Genomic DNA, 18004 nt, shown 5'->3' on the forward strand with positions numbered 1-18004 from the left:
AGAGCAGAGGAGGAGCACACAGGCCCTTCAGCTCATGGTGTTCGAGAACAAAGCCTCTCCTGGGTGCTCCCCACTCCCACTCCCACTGGGACAGTCCACCTGAGTCCAGTTCTCCGAGACCACCACTGAGCACTCCCCATGAGGATGAGGTGGGGTGAGTCCTCTCTGCACCCCACCTCCATTTCTGGCCAAATTAAGCCCCAATACTACTTGCCCCAGCCCCCGCCATGTCCGTCCCTGCCAGGAGATGATGCTTCCAGTGCCGTCCTTCTTGGTGTCCTACCTCAGCTCCACACCCCAATGGTCAACCCTAGAACTTGTCATTATCAATACTATCAACATCTGCAATTATCAATAACCACAAAATTATTAATTTCAAAGCATTCTACTTACAAAGATCCAGAAGGTAGGGCATTCTACAAAGCAATCAGCCTGGTCTCTTCAAAAGTTAATGCAATTTAATAAAATGCTAAAGCATTTAGGGGTGAATTGCCATGATTCCTACAAGTACCTTCAAATGGTTCAGTGAAACATAGACATAACTATGGCAAAATGTTCCTAGTGGTTGAATCCAAGTGGATATCCAGGTGTTAATTGTACTATTCTTTCACCTATTCTCTATTTTGGGAAGCTTTCATACTAAAAAGGTTGGGAGTGGCGGGGAGAAGAATGCTACTTTCTCATTACGCTCCTGTCTTTGCAGCTTATTCTGTTAATTCCCCACCCCTGACCACGCTCACAGCTGACATGGCCCTGCGGGTCCTCGACCCCCAGTGCTTGCCATGTCCTGAAAGCCTCTGGGCCCACACTGTCCTCATGCAGCTAAAGTATGCTATGCAGCAGGCACTCTTGTCACACACACTGTCAGCTTCCCTCCCTCTGCTCACTTGGTGGCATTCACTTGGATGACCACAAGCTGAATAACAAAAAAATATGTGCAATTCTTATTTTAAATTTTCAGTCTCTGACCCAGGTTGGCCCAGGTACAGCCACAAATCACTCTATTCCCCCAGCCTCTGCTTTTGTTCACAGAGATGACCTCTGGCTTTCTGCATCTCCTCCCCTCCTGCTGCCTCTGCCCTCACAGGAGCCTGGGCTATGCCTGCACCTCCCGCCTCTGGGCACAAAGGCCATCGCCTGGCCACAGCCTGCCCTCCATTCGCTGCCTGGACCCAGCTCCTCTCACTTCACCAAGTATGGTGCTTCTGCAATTCTTCCACTTCCTCCTGCGTCAATATTTTCCTCTCCACTGAGTAAGTCCAACCAGTATACAAACACCTGTTAATTTTACCGTCTTAAAAAAAAAAATTCCCCTATGGCCACTACCCTCATGTCCTTAATTTACTGCAAAACTATTAAACAAAGCTGTTATCCGCTCCCAGCCGATCAGGCTTCCCTCTTCAACACTCCAGAGAAACAGTCCTTCTCAAGGCCCACAGTTCCTTCTCCCTGGTAAACCCCATATCCGATTTCAGTCCTCCTCTGAGTCACTGCCACACCTGACACAGGTGGTCACTCTCCTCCTTGCAGCCTTTTCTTCACTTGCTCTCAGGACACCACACGGACTCCTGGCCTCCTGCTCTCTAGCTGCTCATCTGCTCCTCCCTGCCTACTCACAGCCCTGCTGGCCTCTCCCTGCCCGGTGCTGTATCACACATTGGGATGACCCCAGGTGTGTGTCCCCAACTGGAGCCTGTGCTGTCGTGTGCAGCTGCCTAGTCGGATCTCCTGTGTGTCTCATAGGCATTTCAACTTCCCCTGTCCAAGCCTGAGTTCCTGGTGGCCATGTGCTCCCTTCTTGCAGTTGCTCCTAGTCAGTGGGACCTTCATGAGACCAAAACACAAAACTAAGCACAGTTGAGGCCATTCCTGACTCCTTCCTTGCTGTCACCACCAATCACACACACAGCTCAACAACAAACACGTCTGCTTCTCTCCACCCGCCACTGCCACCCAGTCCCCCCAAGCCCTACTGCATTCCTGGTGTTGCCCATGCTCCCTTCCACCTGTTCCCAGTCTACAGCAGTCGGAGCTAAAATAAGAGGCCCGGCCACCCTTCATTCAGAGCCCTCCAGACTCCCACTCACTCAAAAAATGCCCATGTGCATGCTGCCATCTGTTAGGAATCCCATCCACCACCCACTGTCCCAGCCCACCCCAAGGGCTGGCCCACCGCTCCTCGCCCACTAATCCGATTGCCCCGTCTCAGGCCCACTCAGGTGCTGCTGCAGCCTGGGGCTCCTCTGCAGGCTCAGGCGGCCACCCAGGCCACTCCTTACATGCACTTCCCAGACCGTCCCACCCAGACGGCGACGCCACTCCACAGCCCTGCTTCTCCGAAGGTCTCGTCACCATCTCACACACCACACGTTTTATTATTTGGCTTATTACAGTCTTTCTTCCACCACTGGAATGTAAGCTTCATAAGGGCAAGGAATTTTGTCTGTTTATTGCTGTACCCCAAGCACCTAATGCAGTGCCTGGCACACCCTGGTTGTTCACAGAGATGAATGAAAGACCAATTACTTGATTAAAAAGTGTCATATGCGTGCCACTCTTGGCCAAAATCTCCCTGGTCTGTTTTAACAGAGATGATCTGCCTACTGTGGCAAACCTCCTCCATAGGAATTAGAGAAATGAGTCTGCAAAGTACCCGTTTACAGCAATGCTTGAAAAATCTTTTTAGTTGTGGTAAAATAGATATCACATAAAATTCACCGTCTTCAGCATGTTTAGGTGCACACTTCAGTGGCATTAAGGATATCTGCGGTGTAGTGCAACCATCGCCCTCCATCCAGCTCCAGGACACTTTTCATCTTACAAGATGGAAACTGTCCACATTCACAGTCACTCCCCACTGCCCCCCAGCCCCTGGCAGCTCCCATTCTACTTTCTGACTCTATGAATTTGAATGCTCAGATATTGAAGCTCCCCCTGGCCTGACACAACCCACCCGCCTCCCCGCCTACCGCAAGCTTGTCCTTCTTCTCCACCTCAAGGCTGCTCTCTATGGCTTCTGCTCTCTTCCAGGCATCCAGTCGGAATCTTTCCATCACTTTTATTTCTTCCCGGAGGTCTGTGTTCTCTCTGACTAACATTTCTATCTGGCTTCTGAGACGGCTGTGTGTACTTGACCATTTGGTTTCCTTTCTTTTCAAATCTTCCCGTAAATCTGCTATTTGCTGTTTTAAAGTCTCTCAAAAAAAAAAAAAAAAAAAACCATTACTACATTACCAGAATTAAAACAATAGAAGAATAGAGACCCAGCAATGAAACAGAATAGCCAGCAAGAAAGGGAAGGCTTAGTCAACAGACGACATTTAAGACGAATGTTGTGGTTTTCAGCGGCGGGAGGAGGGGATCAGAGTCTCACCGCAGACCATCAGCAAAACTAATTCCAGAAGCCAGGAGAAAGGAAGGCAGACAGCACATGGGAGCTGACAGCAGAAAACTGCCAAGAGGTAGGAAAGACCTCACCTGAGCTATTAACTGAAAGGGATCCAGGGGGGAGATCCCAAAAAGAAGAAATGCAATAGGAACTCATGAATAACTGAAGGAAGAGTAGAGCTAAAGAATAAAAGATTCCAAAGTCAAAACTACCTGCCCTGAAAACTATCTGAAATTCATGAGAAGAAATAAATTTCCAGAAAAATGAGTTGTTTTAGATAGACTAAAATAAGGGAAGAATATGCTGGAAATGTCTAGAAGCAATTCGAGATCACGTGCAGCTGCAAGTGATAGCGACTGACCTAGAGTCGAGGAAGGAGCAGGGCACCGAAGCCCATCAGTGGTGAGGCAGCAGGCGCGGCCCGGACCATGCCCCTGCACCTCAGTAATCCCTGCGGCAGCCACACGGCAGCCTGGTGAGGATGGAGAGGACATCCGGGCCCCACCACAGAGGGTGTGGACTTTGGATTGGGTGACATCAAGGTTCACATCCGAGTTTTCTGACTTGAATGCTTAAAACAAGGTAAGATCCACAACCTCCATGAATATCAGGTTTCCCATTTGTGAGATGGATTATGACCAATAAAAGAAAAATTTCTGGTAAGCACTTTTATCATGCAGGAATATGGATTTAATACGAAAATGGTAAAATACAAGTCTAAATGGGTTCAGAATTCAAGAGCAATTAATATTTACAAAATATCTGTTATCAGGCACTGTCACAGGCCCTTATTATACTAAGAACAAAGCTCCACCTCATGAGGCTCACTCTGCCGGGGACAGTGGGAGGGTGATGGGAGAGTGGCTGGGGCAGGTGAGGGGGTGACGGGAGAGTGGCCAGGGCAGGTAAGGTGGCGGGGCTGTGTGGGGAGGCAGGATGACACGTGCTGGGTGTCACTGAACAGAGCTGGGGAGGCAGCGCGTGTGGGAAGCAACAGGAGGGTGCCTGGCACAGTGCCAGCACTACAAGGGACCAGCGCAGATGACAAGTAAATGGCAGGAGGACTGGCCAGGGACAGGAAGGGGAAAAAAGGCCCAGTCACATAGGGACTGAGGTTCTTGGAGGAAGGAAAGCAGAGGCATATGGAGGTGTCTGAGCGAAGGGGATCCGTTGTCACCTGGAGCGACGCCACAGGGACGGGGTAAGAGCGGAGGCCAAGCCGCCAGCAAGTCATTAACCCAGAGGTGGCAACTGGAATCTGAGTGGACTTTCTGTCAGAACAGCAAGGAATGGAAGAGCAAGAGAAGCCTCGAGAATGATTCGAGGCCTCTGGCCCAAGCACAGGGGAAGACGGCACCAGGATGGACACTGGCAGACGGCCGCGATGAGGCCTGGGGGTTCACAGTGGCTCCAGAGGGGCCGTGTCAGTGCCATAGAATGACCGGAGGCCGCGCTGCAGGGCGTGTGGCGAAAACAGCTGGTGAGATTTGGAGATCCAGGCACAGTGAATATGGGCAAGGCTTTTAAGGAGTTTTGCTGCAAAGGAAAACACAGATAGGGCTGTGGGGTTGAGTGAGTTTTGTTTAAAGAAATGCCAGCCGGCGGTAAGGATGAGAAAGCTGGGGGCAGAACGCGCGGTGGAGACAGAAGGCGGAGGCGGAGGGTGGGCTCCGTGGGCGGGACACGGGGATGGAGTGGGTGGAGGATGACACGCCCTCGGGGTGCAGAGGGAGGGAGAGGCCGCAGCCAGCCAGTGGAGACCCTGGGGATGGGGGAGAGGAAGAGAGGGGAGCCCCTAGGCTGGGGGACTGGTGAGGGTCCAGACCCAGACAGACGGGAGAGGAGCCGGGAGGGGAAACTGGCAGGAGGAAACGACCTGCGGGGTGAAGCCAGCAGGCCTGGCTGGCGGGTGGGATCCGCGGCTGGGGCGCAGACTTCCAGCGCAGCGCGAAAGCTCAGAGGCAAGGCCTCCACGTCCCGCGGGCAAGGCTCAGGCAGAGGCAGCTGCCAGGTCCCGGTGAGCACGGCTGAGAGCCAGCGCCGTGAAAACGGGAAGAAAGCGCAGAAGCCAGGGCAGGGAAGGCCGAGGGGACTCCGCACCTGCGGAAGGCGCAGCCGGCTCTGTCAACCTCCACAGGCTCTACGCTCAGAGCAGCCCCGGAGGAGCCCGGCTCCTTGCAGCGCAGTAGATGCCAGACCCCGAGCAGGTTTAAAAAAGAAAGCCAAGGCCGGGTGTGGTGGCTCACGCCTGTAATCCCAGCACTTTGGGAGGCTGAGACGGGCGGATCACGAGGTCAGGAGATCAAGACCATCCTGGCTAACACGGTGAAACCCCGTCTCTACTAAAAATACAAAAAAAAATTAGCCGGGCGTGGTGGCGGGTGCCTGTAGTCCCAGCTACTGGGGAGGCTGAGGCAGGAGAATGGCGTGAAGCCGGGAGGGGCCGGCCACTGCACTCCAGCCTGGGTGACAGCGTGAGACTCCGTCAAGAAAGAAAAGAAAAGAAAAAAAGGAAGGAAAGAAAGGAAATAAAGAAAGAAAGCCAAAACCAAATAGTCTTAAATAACCCGTTGTTCCAGAAAGCAGTGCTCTCAAAACGCCAAGGGCAGCACTAAATGGCAAGGGAGCCATGGACTTAAAGGGGCTCCCCCACTGGTCAAGTTGGGACCACTTAAATATCAAAATGGAAATTTTATAATTAATTAGAGTAACCTGAGTGTGTGAAAAGCTACGACTCAGTAATGATGAATATAAATTCCAGGAGGGCAGAATTTGCTAACTCATCAATTCCTCAATGATTACAAGTGTCTAGTACATAAGGGGTTCTCAATAAATTTGCTGAATGAATACCCAAAATAAAATAGTTAATATTTTTCAACATAACTGTAATGTAAAGGAAGGTTAAATATGCCCTCTCCTTAATTTTTTGATGATTTAATAGAGTATCAATAAACATAGGTTTGTTTTCTATTAAGTATATATCTGTTTTTAAAGTATATTTTTGCACAGAAGTAAAAAGAAAGGTAAATACGGGGAACTATGAATAAGCCAAATGGTGTAAGGAAGAAAAGGAACTGCACCAAAACCAGCAAGAAATAATGAATACCCAGGGTTACACATGATAACCAAGTACGAACAGGGTCCAAACTTCAATCAACACCAGAAGTCATATAAACGAACAAAGGCGAGAGTTCAAGAATGAGTTCCTGAAGAGGGACGGCAACTCACCAGCCCAGCCCCTTGCCACCCAACAAGCCCCTTGATGGGCACAGCCCAGAGCTGCCAGCAGTGAGGATATGCCCAGTCCTGCACGGTGCAGTGTGGCAGCCACCAGCCAGCCACAGGTGGCTACTACTAAGTCCTGGAAATGTAGCTAATGGGAATGAGAAACTGAATTTTCAATTTACCTCTAATTAATTTAAATGGAAATAGCCACACAGGGATAAGAGCTAGCAGCCTGGACTGCAGAGCCTGAGAATCAGAGGACACATCTTGTGAGGGAAAGGCATCAAGTTGTAAGAAAAGAAAACCCACGTTATTCATCTAACAAAGTACAACAATAAAAAGAAGTGTGTTTGCTCTGGTTTGAATCCTTGGAAGAAGTAGTCAGGATCAGAGCTATGAGAAAGAGAAGAAGGAAAAAAAGCAATCAATCTCACAACCTTGTGTGGTCTAAGGAGGTTATTTATTTTTTCCCTTTGGATCTGGTAAGATTTTCATAACACAGCAAGGTTATCTCTAATCCTAGGAGATCCAGAAAGAAAAATGAAATGACAAACCCATCATGTATTTTAGGCTATGGTTTTTAATTTAGTGAAGTTTTCTGATAGCAGAATTTGTTATAACTACTGTTTCAAGTATATGTCTTGTTCACTAAAAACAGCCATACTAAATTTGTAACTATAACTCAGATTGTTTAAAAGAAATTCAATTAAGTTTAAAATCAATTTTAAACCTCTTACCTATCAGGTAGAGAACAAAAAACACTCTAAGAATTGCTAGTAGAACTAAAAATTAATTAGCCAGCCATGGTGGTGGGCACCTATAATCCCAGCTACATGGGGAGCTGAGGCAGGAGAATCGCTTGAATCTGGGAGACGGAGGTTGCAGTGAGCTGAAATTGAGCCCCTGCACTCCAGTCTGGGCCACAGAGTGTGTCAAAAAATAAAAATAAAAAACTGAACTAAAATTTGGCATGATGTTTATGGAGGGATAATCTGGCAATTTGTATCAATGTACATACCTTTAACCTCAAAATTCACTTGTAGGAATCCATCCTAGAGATATACTCCAGGACATAAGCTACATGAGGACAGGGATTGATTTGTTTTGTTCACTGCTGCATTGCCAGTATATGCCTGCTACACAGCAGGTACTCAGTAGCCATGTGCTGAATGAATAAGTGGGAGAATGATTGGGAGAGGTCACATATGCGCAGTTATTCAGTACAGCCCTTCTTGGATTCTTGTAAACAGAAAAAGAACAGAAATACATAGTGCTTAGGTGAGTAAATTACGGCACATATTACAATTCCATACAATAATAAAACAAAGAACAAAGATGTTCTGTTAAGATACATAATGATTTCAGTAAACTATCATTAATGTTTAAAAAAACATCATGAATGTATATATGTACTTTCTAAGAATTTCTCTGGGAAAATATGAGATTGATAACACTGGCTGCCTCGAGAGGTGAATTAGAATGCAAACAAATCAACTGTAAAAAGATACCAAACGCTTGGAAAATCTGAATATGGACTAAGTATTATTTGATACTAAGGAATTACTGTAAATTTTGTTAGGTGTGACAGAGGTATGATAATTGTTCCCCCCGCCGTGGATGGAGTCTCACTCTGTCACCCAGGCTGGAGTGCAGTAGCATGATCTTGGCTTACTGCAACCTCCTCCTCCCGGGTTCAAGTGGTTCTCCTGCCTCAGCCTCCCATGTACCTGGGACTACAGGCACACCACCACACCCGGCTAATTTTTTTGTATTTTTCGTAGAGATGGAGATTTGCCATGTTGGCCAGGCTGGTCTCGAACTCCTGACCTCAAGCCATCTGCCTGCCTTGGCTTCTCAAAGTGTTGGGATTACATGAGTGAGCCACCGCCCCCAGCCAATAGTCTTATTTTTTAAAGGTGTCTTTCTCAGAGAAACATACTAGACTATGTATAGGTGAAATGAGGAGATGTCTGGGATTTCACTTTTTAAATTCCAGATTAAAAAGCAAAAAAAGAGTACAGCGGGGAGAGAGATGAAATTAGACAAAATGATCACTGGTAAAATATGGGAATTCATTCTGTTCTTGCTACTTTTATGTATTTTTGAAACTTTCTATAATAAAAAATTATTTTCAAAAAACAACTGAATAGGTGGCCGGAGCAAGGGTGAGGGAGGAATTTCACCACCCATCTTTTTGTAACTTTTGAATGATAATATATTTATATTACCTTTTGAAATAAAGTTTTAATATTGTCAACATCTAACATATTAGATTTAATAAACTAAGCATTAACCAAAACATAATGGTACGTTTTTTCCCACAAAAATAAAGAAGGAGAATTAAAGACCCTGAGCACCATGCTATTCAATAACTCAAGCTGTAGGTGTGCAGGTGAGATTGCTCAAGGATGGCTGCATGAGACAGGAAGAAAGCAAAGAATGGAACTCAAAAATGCTAGTAATTAAAATACAGACAGTGGAAGGTGCATTTTATGCTAGAAGCAATGGATAGCCATTTTAAATTTCTCTTTTGATAAGTCTTAACTTTGATGAAGTCCAATATATCCATTTTTTCTTTTATAGTTAGTTGTGTCTTCTCTTAGTAATCTTCGGATATGCCAATGTCGTAAATAAATTCACCTATTTTTTTCTAGAAGGTTTATAGTTTTAGCATGCCCACTTCTAACTATGAAATGAACAAGACTGATAACCTGGCCTATCAGTTTATAAGTTTTAGAATTAAACACCTGGTTATTTACAGCCATAAATTATGATAAATGAACAGAACTAACAATATTTGGTGGGTGATAGGTCAAAAAGATTAACACAACATAACGCTAGTGAATTTCCAACTCCAGGCTTGTTAATTCATCCATGACATTATCGTGGTCTTTTCTAGGAAGACTTCACTAGTAAGAAAAGAACTGAAATCTTCTACTCTAAAAGTCAGACTACCAAAGATATTCCTGATACACCGTCTCAGACAGATTATTTGCTGAATGAATGAATAATGGATTGATACACAGTTTTGCTTTGACATAAGAAATAACTCTGAGATGCTTACAAGATTGTCACCTTTACTAACTTACAGGAATATAACATAAAGAACTAGCATACCTGTATTTCTTCACGTTCCTTTTTATCTGGAAAAGTTCTTGCAGCTGTAGTATACTTTTCAAAAACTTTACGTTCCTTTTGTAGCTTCCTCATCTCCTCCTTTTTAAACTCTTCTATTCGAGCTAATTCTTTTGCTTTCTGTTGTTCGAAGTCTGCAATTTCTTTCCTAAAATGACCAAACTATGTTATCACCTAAGGAGACCATCTCAGTGCAGTGATGTGCAGAACCTGCTGACAGGCTAGTAACTGCTAGTCCTAGTGAATTCATCTTCAATCCATAGGCCTGAAATAACAGCCAATCCACTCACTAAAGCATTCATCCAATAAGCATTCATTGGGTGCCTACGATGAATCAGGCATTCGACAAAGTAGTGGGGAAACCACAGTGAAAAAAACAAACATTCTAGCTGGGCACAGTAGCTCAAGTCTATAATCCCAACACTGGGAGGCTGAGGCAGGCTTGAGCCCAGGAATTCAAGGTTATAATGAGCTGTGATCGCACCACTGTATTTCAGCCTGGGCGACACCGACAGACTCTGTCTCAAAAAAAAAAAATGTATTCCCATGCAGCTTCTTACATTCTATTGGAAGACAGACGATAATAAAGATAAATAAGTACATGGAATATTAGAAGCATTACAGAGAAATAAAGCAAGGAAGAAGTTTAGAAAATATCAGAGTGGGAGGGTGAAACTGTGTCGTATGTGAGGGCTTATCTTGCTGAGATAACATGAAGGAAACCTGAAGAAAATGAGAGAGCCAGTCACAAGGGTGTCCACACACAGCAGTACAGGCAGAAGGAGCAGCAAGTGCCAAGGCCCTGAGGCAAGAATGTGCCTGAGGTGTTCAAAGAACAGCCAGGAGGCCAGTGTGACTAAAACAGAGTGAGCAAAGGATGGGTAGCAGGAGAAGGTGTCAAAAAAGGAGGAGACAGGCCAGGCACGGTGGCTCACTCCTGTAATTCCAGCACTTTGGGAGGCCGAGGCGGGCAGATCAGGCCAGGAGCTGGACCTGAGGTCAGGAGTTTGAGACCAGCCTGACCAACATGGAGAAATCTCGTCTTTACTGAAAATACAAAATTAGCCAGGCATGGTGGCGAATGCCTGTAATCCCAGCTACTCGGGAGGCTGAGGCAGGAGAATCACCTGGGAGGTAGAGGTTGCAGTGAGCCGAGATCGCACCATTGCACACCAGCCTGGGCAACAAGAGTGAAACTCCATCTCAAAAAAAAAGAGGAAGGAGGCCTTGATCAGATGAACCGTCCAAACGCAGGCTGGCTCTGGATGTGTGTGAAGAGCACAGACGCAGGCAGCAGAGAGACCTGCTAGGAAGTGAATTTAATAACCAGAGAAAGCCAATGGGGTCCTGGTGGAGAGTGGCAGCTCTGAGGCAGTGAAGCAGTTGGGTTAGAAATGGACTGAGAGAGCAAGAGAAGACTCAAGCATGACTCCAAGATTTTCCACTGGGCAAATGGAAGAGCAGACTCATGTGCTGAGACAGGGAAGAAGAAGAGAAGAGTAAGTTCAGGAGGGAACATCAGGAGCTCACTTTTTCTAAATGATCAATTTAAACACTCATCAGCTCTCCAGGTAGAGAGAACAACGAGGCAGTGGGATAGGAGATGTGGGCGAGAGATCTGGATCTGGGGCGTAACAGCATTTAAAGCCTTGAGACCGGACAAGTCTCTCCCTGCCTCACTGGAGGGAGAGCAGACAGAAAAGGTAAAAGACATTCTTATTGACTATTCAAAATGTCGACCGTGTGCACACAATCATATAGTCAAAGCAAACACTGGGGGAGGAATACTTGTGGCACATTTGAGAAAGTTAAATGTCCTGATAAATGAGCAAAGATCACAAAGAAAGTTACAAAATAAACACAAATGACCACTAAATATAAAAGCATGCTCAACTTTATCAATAATTAAAGAAATGCAAACTTTAGCAGGTGAAAGATGGCATAATTATCAGGTTGGCAAGATTTGAAAGACTGCTAACGCTCAACTCCAGTGATGGGGAAAGGGGTGAGAAGAAGCCTCAGATGCTGACTGGGGCAATGGACATTCTTAAAATTTATCACAAGGAAGTAGATTTTTAAATAAAAAGTATCTTATACATATGATGATATTCCCTGCAGAATAATTTATAATGTGGAAAATTCTAAACAAGCTAAATTTCCATTAACTGATTAGTCACAGTAGCATTCATATAATATAGTCATTTAAAGGATACAGAAGACTAGGGTGTGCTAATAGGTAAGATGTCTATTATGTTGTTGAAATGAAAAGCAAGGCTGGACATCATAGCTCATGCCTGTAATCCCAGAACTTTGGGAGGCCAAGGCAGGGGGATCACTTGAGCCCAGGAGTTCAAGACCAGCCTGGGGAACATGGCAAAACCCCGTATCTACCAAAAATACAAAAATTAGCTGGGCGTGGTGGTGCATGCCTGTAGTCCCCGCTACTCAGGAGGCTGAGGTGGAGGATGGTTTGAGCCCAGGAGGCAGAGGTTGCAGTGAGCCAAGATTGTACCATTGTACTCCAGTCTGGGTGATAAAGCCAGACCCTATCTCAAAAAAATAAAAATAAAATAAAAAGCAGATTAAAGAGCCCATACAGTAGAGCCCAGGGCTCTACTGAACCACACTGCCTAGGCTGGCACTGAGGCTCTCTGTCACTGACTAAGGAGGTAAACTTTAAAAACTTGCTTCTCAGTGCATCAGTTTCCTCATCTGTAAATTGGGAAGGATAACACAATGTCTAAATTCGAGGACTGAATTTTGCTTAGAACAAAGCAAAACCAAAATAGGGAAAATGCTAAAAAAAACAAAAAACAACAACAAAAAAACAAAAACCCAGCCATTATCTTATGACTTAAATGTTCTTTAAAAGAAAAAGATGTCCGTTTTGAAATAATGAAGCAGAGACGTTTTAAAAGTGATCTTGGGTGGAGAACGGATTGGAATAAGTTCCACATTTTACCCATAACTACTATGATAAGCATATATTTACAGTATGTATCAGCAGAAAAACAAAGATGTTTCCATTAAAAAGTAACAAATTTTCAGAATTTGATTTTTAAGCATACTGCAGATTATAGTATAGTAACCGAATTTCCTTTTTAAGTGGATTAATAGCTGTCTATAAACCTTTATCTGGAACTTATGGGCCAGATGTGCTTTAGAATTCATATTTTTCAGGTTTTAGAAAAGAAATACGGAAGAGATGTTAAGGAAGATGGTGGAGTAGGAAGCTCCAACAATCAGTCCCTCCACCAAAGCAGCTATTGAACTAGCAGCACCTGTCAGAATCAACCATTTCGGAACTCTGGACACTAACGAAAGACTTGCAGCATCCTGGGGAGTGCTAAAGAACAAAGAGGCTGGGAAATTTGGATGAATTTCAGCATTTGCATAGCAGCTACCATCCCCTAGATCCAATCCCGCAGCAGGCAGCCATGGGAACTACAGTTGTATGAACTTCTCCTCAAACATTAAAGTAACAAATACCAAAAAACAAACAAATACGGTGTGTATGTGACATATAATATCCCCAACAAGACCCAGAGCAACACCTGGAATAAAAAGTACTAGTATGTTCCTGCAACAGAACTTAGTACTATTCACAAGTACAATTAAAAAATATGTCTACGTAAAATTTATATAGAGAGAAATAATAAATATAATATATATAAATAGCCTCATGTAAGTTCAGTTCAAGTTTTGCTAACCAATAAAGTCAGGTAAGATCATGACCTAGGGTAGGAGACGATATGTCATACTATCGACTGCTGTAGGGGAGTTGTGTCCTCTAAAACAATATGTTGAAGTCCCAATCCCTGTGAATAGGGCCTTTGCAGATACAATTAAGATGCCAGTTAAGATGACGTTATACTGGAGTAGGGTGGGCCCTTAAACCAATATGACCCTATCCTTAAAAGAGGCACCAAGACAAACACACACAGAGGAGAATGCCATGTGAAGACACATACAGAGGGAAGATGGCCATGTGACCACAGAGGCAGAGACTGGAGTGATGTAGCTGCAATCCAAGACATACCAAGGTGTGCCTGAAACCACCAGAAGCTGGAGGAGCCAGCATGGCCCGCCTTGCTGATGCCCGGACTTTGGACTTACAGCCTCCAGAATCACAAGAAAATACATTTCTATTGTTTAAAGCTACCCAGTTGCTGGTACTTTGTTACAGCAGACCAGAGAAACCAATAAACTAACTAGCCAAAGTACCACTTGAAGGTACCATAGCTCCAAACTGTTTTTCAAATTTTAATTTATGATCTCTCCACTAAGAAAAATTCCCCTTTGTACACATCATTGACTACACTGGGTCATTTTATTCAGTAAAAAAAACTTATACGATACAGATCTCACCTCCTTTTCAGTTATATTTGTTTGACTGATTTAAATTGTTTCAGACTGTTTATAGATGGTCTTAAAGGTATAACTGAGTCACTGCATATTTTTTCCCAACTTACAGACCCAAACGTACCTGAGTTTTTCCAAGGCACTTTCTCGTTCAATGCGAAGTTTAGCTAAAGATGCGTTCTCAGCTTTAAACTTTTCTATTTCTGTTTCCAATTCAATAATTTTCTCTCTCAAAACCTGGGATCGAGCATTGTCACCTATGAAATAGGCCATAAATACTGAACTTCAAAAAAGGCATTACTGCAGCAAAAACACTAGCTAGCTAGTAACACTAAGAGCTAAGAATATGGCAAACATCTGTGCTATTAAAATGCATTAGAAACAATGCTTCAAACATGAAAAGGAAAAAAAATTAAACCTAACTTTCCTGAGGAAATCAGTGGGAATTTATGAAAGAATTAAACTACCTCAAAAGAGTATCGACCTGACAAGGAATCAACATGATACATAAAAAGAAATCATTCAAATCAATTTTTCAAAGACCAATATATATAAATAGCTTAAGAATATGAATAAGTAATCCACAAGAGATCTGAAGAGCTAATCAACACCAAAATCAAAGTTTACCCCTACTATTAATCAAATAAATGCAAATTGTTTTCCCTTTATCAAATTTGCTATTTAAAATGTAAAATAGCCGGTGCTTCTGTCCTTCAAGCATTTTTATCAATTAGTACTTTTTTAGAAACTAAATGTGATCCACAAGGCTAAAGAAATGAGGTAAGTTATACAACTCTGTCATATTAAAACTACATAGAAAAAATGACTGGAATGAAATATCCCAAAATGGCATAGCAGTTACTTTTGGGTAGTTAAGTTGTAAATATTTTTGCTTCTGTGCTTTTTAAGCTTCCAAACTTTGTACAAAAAAATTACTTTTAAAATCAGAATTTTTGAAAATGAACGTTATAATTTCTATTTTAATTTCTATTTTAAAGCACCTATGCTCTGCTAATTTATAATATAATATAATGGAAAGGAATCTTTCAGGGTGAGTTTAAAAAGTCCGTTACATCAACGGAAATACTACACATCCGTTAAATGGAATGAGGTAGGTGTGTACATGCGTTAGAACAATCTTCAAAATTTATCATAAGCAAGGTGCAGGACAGTATACAAAAAGAGTCTTTTCATTTGTATAGAAAGGTAATTATATACAAACTGACACATATGCCTTTATATGCACAGACTCTTTAGAATACACAAACGAAATGGTAATACTGGTACCTCTAGGAAGGGGCACTTGAACCAGGTCTGGGGAAGAAAGGAAACGTAGAAGCTTTGATGTTATCTCACTTTATTAAAAAATAATTAATTTTAAAGCCTCATATAGACCCATAAAATAAATCAAATTTTTACAAATCACCCATTAATTTGACTTCTATTGAGCAATAAGGAAAGTTAGGATTTTAAGCATTCTGACAGCATACTGATTAATGTTAAATTTGTAACATTCTGATACATATTTTATAATGCTCTGACTCACCAGGTGGTTGGTCTTGATTTATGTTTAACTTGGGTTCATTTCCCAAGTGTGAATCTGACTTTGGTTTTGGTTTCAAAGAAGGAAAGAATTTCATCATCAGCTCCGATGTAGGAGGACTTCTGCTCCTCCTGGGCTTGCTCAAGTCTTCTCCCCTCTTGACTGGTGCAATCTTCCTTTTTATTGTTTTGTCCAGGATACCTATTTCATTATTAGGGTAGCATGTCTGCGGCGTCCCATAAGTGGATTCATTCCCAAGAACAACATCATGGTTACACAAATTCTCTTCAAGGTCAGTCCAAGTTCTTTCATCATCAAAGTCCATTTTACTCATACTTAGGGATGAGGATCTCGAGGGCTCAGACACTTTATGTTTTATGCTTTCCATGCTAGACTCATCGCTACTGTAATCTTTATCAGACAAATCCAGATCAACATCTCTCCTTTTATCTTCTTGGGTCCTGGTGTCCTTAAAAGGCCCCTTATCATCACAGACTTGTGGGCTATCCTCTCTGCTGCTGATGCCCCTCTCTCTATCCTCAGTCGATGGTTTTATGGTAACATCAAGCTGTTCCTCAGAGTTAGTGCTACTGTCACTATTTGGAACACCTTCATCGTCACGTGCATTCCATTCAGTCTGATTTTCAGAAGTGCTCTTTTGGACGGCTTTCCTGATTTTACAAGGCTGTTCCCTCAATTCATCAGCTGAGGACAATGAATGAAGTTGTTTGGGTGCGACTTCACACTCACTCTCCTTCTCACGTGCAGTGTGGTCCAAATCCTCACTGCGGTTACAATGACTAATGGGATCTGCCGGATTTGTCTTCTGTGGCACAGCTTTGACAGGGGTGGAAGACATCCGGTGACCTTTGCAGATCTGTTGATCCCTTTCTAAGATTTTCAGTACAAATGAGGAATTACTAGAAAATGATATTTCATCAGCAGCTTGTTCTAAAAACAAAAATTCATCTAATTCCAAATTTTCCTTTTCCTTTTCTCGTTCCCAAGTCTCTAACTTTTTCTGAAGAGAAACGTCAAGAGAAGATTCAGACTCTTTCATGGTCTCCCTTATGGGGCTCTTAGCAGCCAGGCGGCTGGCCGGCCCTGTTGAAAGAGGAAGTCTGTCTTTACCTTGTGTCTTATTCCACCCTGTGCAGCCAGTATCGCAAGGTTTTGGACACTCAGGTACATTTTCTTTATTATTAGATGTGACTTTTTTTTCAAATTTGATCTGGTCTCTAAACTGCCCATCACATTTCTTCCCCGTCTGTATTTTCAATCCTGACGGAGAAAGACTTTTCCTGTTACTACACTTCAGCATTTTCGGCTTCTGACTGAGGGTGACAGAACCACTCTTGGTTCTAGCTTTACTGTCCTTTTTAAGGATAGGGTTGTCTGCACACAGCTCTTTATTTTTAAGAGCGGTTTTCCGCTGGAGTTGCTGTCTATCCATTTTAAACAGCGGCTGGTCCTCGGAAGTGCTCTGGTTAGTCACTAGTTTACTTTCTTTGCCTTTTTGAAACTTAGATTTGGCATTAGTAAATCTAGCTAAACCTTCTCCTCGTTTTAAAAATGGTTGTTTTGGTTTTGCTTTGATTGGCAATGGTCCTTCTGCTTCCTAAAATAAAAGAATAATATTTGAATTAATTTTGGTATATCCAAGTGATCTCAAAGTTATTTTTAAGGCAAATTATAGATAAATCTCTAAAGCCTTAGAATGATTTAATCAGAAGAGCACAATTGCTGACCTTCAGCTGTTTTTGCTTCAGTTCTTGCTCTTCCAACTGAATTTGTTCTTCTAAGTAGTCTTCAAAGGTCTGTTTCCTTTCTCCAATAGCAGCTTTAATGGGCCTAATTAGAAACAGAAAGTTATTTAACATGCAAATCATAATGTGTGAATATTTTACACTTAGTGTGCCTGGTATAGAAACCCTTGACAACATGGAGAACTAACTTTTCCCAAAATCAGTGCCTCCCTTTGAGAACCTAACAAAAGCCACAATCCCTCTCCACACCTTAAAATAAAGAAACATACAACACTCTTCACATGACTTTGGAGTCCTAAGAACCCTTCTGAAGTCCATCTATCGACCACAGATTAACACATGGAGTAACATATTCATCAAATAACTTTAAAATGTATTTCAAAAATAGATCACTAAATATGCATTTTTTTAATTAAGAAAGGCCCTTAATGTGAGAACAATAATCAGAAAAGTCATTTTGTCCATATTATATTAAAAATTTTGAAATAAAATTTTAAAATAATCAACTTACTTAAAATATAAAATACTTAATCTTTGCCATATTTTAAAATTCTGTAACTAAACTGATAATGCAATTATAATTGA

The 18004-nt window shown here is 43.0% G+C and overlaps 1 protein-coding gene across 16 annotated transcripts in view; it reads right to left on the reverse strand.

Moving 5' to 3' along the window:
• Nucleotides 1-18004, reverse strand: part of CENPJ (centromere protein J) — a 45821-nt gene that overhangs the window by 6640 nt on the left and 21177 nt on the right. For 14 of the 16 annotated variants that reach the window (XR_010150307.1, XR_010150305.1, XR_010150302.1 and 11 more), the window contains 5 exon segments: nucleotides 17402-17504; nucleotides 15657-17271; nucleotides 14235-14367; nucleotides 9731-9896; nucleotides 2970-3194 (listed from right to left, as the gene is read on the reverse strand). Coding sequence is in view for 10 of the 16 variants with exons in the window: in NM_001034171.1 (NP_001029343.1) it covers nucleotides 2970-3194; nucleotides 9731-9896; nucleotides 14235-14367; nucleotides 15657-17271; nucleotides 17402-17504 (2242 nt within the window). In the remaining 6 variants the exon portion in view is untranslated. 16 annotated transcript variants of the gene reach the window in all.

The sequence above is a fragment of the Pan troglodytes genome, chromosome 14 (assembly GCF_028858775.2).
Source record: "Pan troglodytes isolate AG18354 chromosome 14, NHGRI_mPanTro3-v2.0_pri, whole genome shotgun sequence".
NCBI classification, from domain to species: Eukaryota; Metazoa; Chordata; class Mammalia; order Primates; family Hominidae; genus Pan; species Pan troglodytes.